The sequence below is a fragment of the Uranotaenia lowii genome, chromosome 3 (assembly GCF_029784155.1).
Source record: "Uranotaenia lowii strain MFRU-FL chromosome 3, ASM2978415v1, whole genome shotgun sequence".
Lineage (NCBI taxonomy): Eukaryota > Metazoa > Arthropoda > Insecta > Diptera > Culicidae > Uranotaenia > Uranotaenia lowii.
Genome location: NC_073693.1, coordinates 32221209 through 32227932, shown reverse-complemented (window position 1 = coordinate 32227932; position 6724 = coordinate 32221209). Strand labels below are relative to the sequence as shown.

The 6724-nt window shown below is 42.2% G+C and overlaps 1 protein-coding gene across 2 annotated transcripts; it reads right to left on the bottom strand.

Moving 5' to 3' along the window:
* Positions 1 to 349: 349 nt before the first annotated feature.
* On the bottom strand, positions 350 to 2665 carry LOC129754882 (juvenile hormone esterase-like). 2 transcript variants are annotated; one of them, XM_055751135.1, is made up of 4 exons: positions 1745 to 2665; positions 1330 to 1677; positions 979 to 1271; positions 350 to 910 (listed from the first exon to the last, which is right to left on the bottom strand). In XM_055751135.1, the coding sequence occupies exons 1-4, from the start codon at positions 2642 to 2644 to the stop codon at positions 760 to 762; spliced, it is 1692 nt and encodes a 563-aa protein (XP_055607110.1). In that variant the 5' UTR covers positions 2645 to 2665; the 3' UTR covers positions 350 to 759. The 2 variants fall into 2 exon arrangements, with proteins under 2 accessions (XP_055607110.1, XP_055607111.1); XM_055751136.1 differs by having other exon boundaries at positions 1333 to 1677.
* Between the last annotated feature and the right edge of the window lie 4059 nt (positions 2666 to 6724).

The window sequence follows — 6724 nt, the reverse complement described above, 5'->3', positions numbered from 1 at the left end:
CAAAAATGTTACAAAAAGGGACAAAATGAGAAAAAATGAGACGAAATTTTTCAAAAATGGGAGAAAAATGAGAGAAACCACACAAAAATGAAAATTTCAAACAAAATTGAGGCAAAAATATGTCAATGATAAATAAAAGAGAAACATAATTGAAAAATATTCAAAAATAGCAGAATACGGTTAAAATGAGATAATAAAGAAAAAAAAATCGAAAAAAAACAACAGAACTGACAAATAATTAGATTAAATATAGACAAAAAAAAGGCGAAATAGAGACAAAAAAAATAAAAATAAATCATTTACAAACTTGATAAATAACATTACTATTATAGTACATACTGGTTATACGAGAGTGAATTTGTTTTATTATTTGATACTGGCTCAAGGTTGCGAAAAATATTCTGTTTTTTTTTGCGAAAAAATAATCAGACATTCTCTGATTCTACCCAAAAATTATGTGATGGTTTTCTGTGATGGAAACAGCATAAATTTCTTTGAACACTCATGAAGAAATGAGTCTATTATAAATTTCACTTAATAAAAATCAATAAAGATTACATCTAAGCTTGATTATCCAAAACAAAGTTAGAAATCCAAAATTTATGTTGACATTTAGTTTTTGATTTTGGAAATACGTACGCAATTTAAAAAAAAATCTGAAATCTGAGAATTTTTCCAAAATTTTGTGTTCTGCAACACAGATTCAGTTTTAAATTTGTTTTGCAAAATTCAGTGAAATTATAGATTTTTCTCTGCTCTTCACTGACTGTAGATTTCGTCCCAAAACGCTACCAGTTCCTCGTCTATTGCTAGAACAAAAGTTTCCTCAATTGGGAAAAATTTGTCATTCGAGTTGCTGAATTTCAACATTTTACAACGTAGATCTGTACAATTCAACATTCCATGGTTCCTAAAAGCAAAGATTTGATTTAAACTTGTTGTATGCTTGAATGGCGAAAATCGGTTTTTAATTCTTACCTATCATAAACAAATTTGATGAAAAAATCCACAAAACGACCGGACATTGTGGCTTCCGGTGACATAAAAGAATAATCCTCAAACAGGTCCCTGGACCGGAATAGGTAGGACAAATCATCCGAATGACACACTCCAGAATCCTGATCCGTCTTAGCGAAATATTTCGAATATGAGTGGTTCGATTTGAAGGCAAAGTAGTACATTTGTAGCGAGGATTTGTTCGGGTCGTTTGAGGTTATATGTTGTTTGGCACCAAGGGCTAGAGGATATTTAATCTGGGCTTCACTTAAAAGCTGAAATCAAAATATGTAGTCTAAATTTTAGATGATTTCTATCCGAAAAGTTGCTCACAACTTGAATATTTTTGGCATTGTCCTCGGTTAACCATCGTTCTGCAGTGCCTCCGGGGAAAAATCTTTCTCTCAACATTCGGGAAGTCTTCTCGGACTGCTTGCAACCCACCAGTTGTGGAATCAATTCCTGCGAGTTTTCATTTAACTCTTCGAGAAGGGTTTCGTTAAGCAAAATGGCCAACGACGTAAATGCTCCCTCGTTTGGAACAAATCCGGTCATCCAGGGAACTTGGGTGTACTTTCCTTGAGCCCATAGTACACGTGGTTCTTCGGCGATGAATGTTTCGTCATCTATGAAGGTTTCAACTACCGGACGGTACGCTGTCAGTGGGAATACATGCCAGAACTAAACAAAAATAGGAAAAATGTAAATCAAAATAAGTGAGGTGTTACGGATGTATAAACGAATTTACCTTCAATTTGTCGATGCTAGCAGCGAGTTCTATTGCGTCTACAACCCTCAAAGCTTTAACAAGATCCTCAGATGATATTGTATCGACAGATTCGATTCCTACGGCAGCAGCTTGCTGCCTAGCAAATTTCAATGGATCTTCCAAAGGCCAAGTTAAAAATCCTAAACTATTTCCACTCATAACAATCGCTTTCGAAAACAAGCCACGACTCAGTGGACTCAACATATGCATCTGGACGGATGCTCCTCCAGCACTTTGACCGAATATCGTTACCTTTTCAGGATCTCCACCGAACTTGGCGATATTCCTCTGGATCCATCTCAAAGCAGCCGTCTGATCCTTCAATCCAAAATTTCCGGTAGCTGCACCGTCTCCAGTGGACAAAAATCCAAACACTCCCAATCGGTACTGGATAACTACCAGAATCACTTCTCCTGTATCCACGAATCTTTCCGGTCCAAGCTCTCCCATCGACGAGGACCCGAAAAAAAATCCTCCACCATGGATGAACACCATAACAGGGATTGACTCTCGTTTAGGAACTTCCGGAACAAAAACGTTCATATACAGACAATCTTCACTCCCCTCGACCTGCTGCTCGGGCCAAAGATCGTTCTTCTGGACACATTTGCTTCTTTCGAAGCTCGCATCGTAGTCTCCGTCCCATGGTTCCACTGGCTGAGGATTTCGAAACCTGAGATCACCTATCGGAGGTTTCGCAAACGGAACTCCTAGATACCCACGGAATCGAGATCCCGGTATCAGTCCTTCAAAGTATTTTCCCACAAAACAACCCTCTTCTATGCAGATTCGTAATTTGTCATTTTCTAAGTTTTTAAAGGAAGATCCCAAATTTGATGAAGCTAAAACCAAACAGAAACACACTAAGCTGCGAACCATTTCGATGCTGTCACCTCAAATTTCGACCGAATAATGTCAATGGTATCCCAGAGCAAATAAGTACCTTCTCTTGTCTTTCCGCCTAGTAACTAGTTGTTAATTAACGAGAAGACCTCGGAGGTGAAATTAATTTTCAACTATCAATTGAGGGTGTATGGTGCTGTACCAACGAGGAGGGCATGATTCAAGCTGTCGTTACTTTACCGATTGAAAGATTTCATAATACGGTTAACGAAAAAATGTGATAAACCTTTTTGCATTTCTCACAGAAACTTTCAGTTACCAGTCGTATTGGGAGATAATTAATTATGGGTCTTAGGGGCTGTTCACTAATTACGAGCACATAGGGGAATAGAAAAACAAGAAGATTTCATTCTTCCTTTTGCTAAACAGCAAGAGATTGCCAGGCTGGCTTAACAAAAACTTCAAAACTACCATCTTTCAGATAAATGATTTTAGTAGTAAAACCTGATACATACAAATGAAATTATATGTTCATTAAAGCTCAAGAATGTGCCTTTCAAATGCACATAATTTTGTTTTCATAAGTTTGCAACTTTTAGAGATATGGATCAATGAAAATATGCAATTTTAAAACGTAATTACACAAAAAGTACCATTTAACGTCAAGATAGAAACTTGACACCTTCAATGAAGTTGTGCACTTTTACACTTGTTACAACTCTCTCATATAAAGTAAGACGAAAATTTCGTTTTTTGAGGTTAGTTTTTAGAAAAATGTTTATAAATCTGTTGTTTTGAGAGATAGAGCTTCAAAATCTTTTACAAAGTTTTTTAAAATTGTATTGTCTACAAGTTTTCTGAACACATCATTTTGATTGGATGACAAATTCAAAAAATAAAAAAAATATCTCACTTTTAGGTGAATAGATCAGAAAAATAATAATGGCAAAATAGCCGCAATTAAAAATAATGAAACATTGTAGAACATGTCATTAAGCTATTTTGACATCTAAGGCATCAAATAGCCCATGATCACGTTTTTCGAGTTTTAATCCACTGTGCGGTGGGGGGGTTTCACATTTGCTTACGATCTCTTACTAGGGGGGTAGGGGGGGTTTCCAAAAATCTTACGTAAGAAATATTACATTAAATATTCATCACAGACACAACCATACGAAACCATATTACTCAGGTTTTATTTTACTCACTACCTATTTGTTGGTTAATTTTGATGTTATGTTATTTATCTTTTAATATCTCTAAACTCTAATCTCTGGCTGGTAAACGGTGGATAATGTGCAACACGAGACCCCATAGTGGTCATATCACCTCTTATTCACAACTCCTATCTCTACCTCCCCGCGGTGCCGGCTGGGGTGCGAGTAACCTAAGCGGAGATCGGGTACCCAACCCCGGTGGATGCTTTGGTCGCATGCAGACTGAGAAGGTGGCCGCACGCGTCTGTTCCCCAGGTCAGGGGCGGCGTGCAACAACAACCGAGCGTCTGTTCTCCAGGTCAGGGGTGGCTCAAACAGCGTCTGTCTTGCAGCAAGCGGCTGAACTTATGAAATGCGGCTCCCGCCAGCTAAGTCCAAGATGGCAGCCCCATCGCGGGATAGGGACTTTAGGCTAACAACCTACTGCTCCCGATTTGAAATTGTTACGGAATCCGAAAGAAATGACCGACCTGGAACTTTGGCGACGACTTTTAGCATGAAAACACGGACACGATTTGGAACTTGGAATGTTTTAACCCTTGCCCAACAAGGCAAACTGGAACAACTTGCTAGAGAGGCTAGCCGCCTCAAGCTTGAAATTCTGGGACTGAGCGAAGTCCGTTGGCCTAATACTGGAGAACACAAGACACAATCCGGGCAAGTCCTGCTTTACTCTGGCATACGAGGAGAACATGCTACTCGGGAACGAGGAGTTGGTTTCCTGTTAAGCCCGCAGGCCTACGCGGCCCTCATTAGATGGGAACCGATAAACGAAAGAATAATCGTAGCCAGATTCAGAACACGGGTTAGAAACCTTACAATGGTCCAGTGTTATGCGCCAACTGACGTTGCCGATTTGCAGGAGAAAGAGCAGTTTTACAGTCAATTGAACAGCGTGGTTGAGAGAATTCCGAAGGGTGACATTCAAATCCACTTAGGCGACTTCAACGCAAAGATTGGCTCCGATAATCAGGACTTTGAGCGCATCATGGGGCGCCATGGTCTAGGACAGATGAGCGAAAACGGAGAGCTGTTTGTAGAATTTTGTGGCAACAACAACATGGTGATCGGTGGATCGCTCTTCCCCCATCGACCAGCACATAAGGTCACTTGGGTATCCCGAGATGGCCGAACAGAAAATCAAATTGACCACATCTGCATCAGCCGAAAATGGAGAAGGAGCCTTCTTGATGTCCGCAACAAGCGAAGCGCAGACATTGCATCTGACCATCACCTCGTCCTTGGCGAGATACGACTGAGAGTTGCACGTGTCCAACGGCGCGAGGAGAAAGTCGGGTGTCGATACGACGTCCGCCGGTTGGAGAATCCAGAGGTGAAAAGGGCATACGTTGAACAGCTAGAATCCCGAGCCTCGGAGCTGCCGACAGACGGAACAGTCGAAGAACAGTGGTGTGGAATCAAGAATGCCTTTATCACGACGAGCCATGGTACTCTCGGTAAAGTTTGTGGAAGAAGGAGTGAATGGATGTCGGATGAAACTTGGAGGATGGTCGACGATCGGAGAAAGGCGAAAGTCGGAATTGAGCAGGCATGTACTGGGTCAGCCAAAGCAGCCGCCCGCTTACGATATGCGGAGCTGGAAAAGGCAGTTAAACGAGCTTGTAGACGAGACAAGAGAGCCTGGACAAACTCCCTAACCGAAGAGGGAGAAAGAGCCGCCGCCAATGGAGATATCCGATTACTTTATGACATTTCTCGCCGCCTCAGTGGTGCAAGGACTAATGCAAGAATGCCGCTAAAAGACCGAGCAGGTCAGTTATTGACCGATCGAACAGATCAGCTCAAACGATGGACTGAGCACTTCGAACAACTCTTCCGAGTCACGAATAGCGATGGCCAACAGAATCTGCAGCTCGAAGCGCCAACAGTAAGTCGCATAAATGGCGTCAACTCGGAAGCGCCTTCGCTGGCTGAAATAGAAGCGGCAATCAAAAACATGAAATCCAACAAAGCACCTGGGATCGATTGCATCCCTGCTGAAATGCTGAAAGCCGACCCTGCCCTATCAGCACAAATGTTGCACCGTCTTTTCGCTGACATCTGGGATACTGCAACATTCCCGGCCGACTGGATGCAGGGTATCCTCGTAAAGGTCCCGAAGAAAGGAGACCTGACAGAGTGCGGTAACTGGCGAGGCATAACGTTGATCTGTACAACCCTCAAAGTACTCTGCAAAGTGATTCTGAACAGGATCCAGGAGAAAATAGACGCTACACTCCGACGGCAACAAGCTGGATTCCGATCTCGACGATCATGTGTGGACCACATCACAACGCTACGAATCATACTGGAACAAATCAACGAATTCCAGGACTCTCTTCTGCTGGTGTTCGTTGATTTCGAAAAAGCATTCGACCGACTTAACCATGAAAACATCTGGGCGGCTCTAAGGCGACGAGGGGTCCCAGAGAAACTAGTCCATCTCATCGAAGCACAGTATGAGGCATTTTCGTGCAAGGTCTTGCACGACGGTGTCTTGTCCGAACCAATCCCGGTAACTGCTGGAGTGAGACAAGGATGTATTCTATCACCGCTACTTTTTCTAATCGTAATGGATGAGATTCTGATTGGATCGATTGACTGTGCACCGAACCGAGGATTGCCGTGGAATCCTTCAACAATGGAGCAACTGAACGACCTTGACCTGGCTGACGATATTGTTTTGCTCGCCCAAACACAACCAGATATGCAGAGCAAACTCGACGACCTCACCGAAAGTTCCAAGGCAGCAGGTCTCAAAGTCAATGTCGGAAAGACCAAGTCGATGGAGATCAACACAGGAAATCCCTCCAGTTTCATGGTAGCTGGGCAACAAGTTGAGAAAGTGGAGTGCTTCCAGTATCTTGGTAGCCAGATAACGCCTGATGGTGGTACCAGG

Coding starts and splice junctions, on each gene's coding strand:
- LOC129754882 (XM_055751135.1), bottom strand. CDS start 2,644: ATGGTTCGCAGCTTAGTGTGTTTCTGTTTGGTTTTAGCTTCATCAAAT. Junction 1,678..1,744: donor CTAGCATCGACAAATTGAAG/GTAAATTCGTTT, acceptor ATTTTTGTTTAG/TTCTGGCATGTATTCCCACT. Junction 911..978: donor ATCAAATTTGTTTATGATAG/GTAAGAATTAAA, acceptor CTTTGCTTTTAG/GAACCATGGAATGTTGAATT.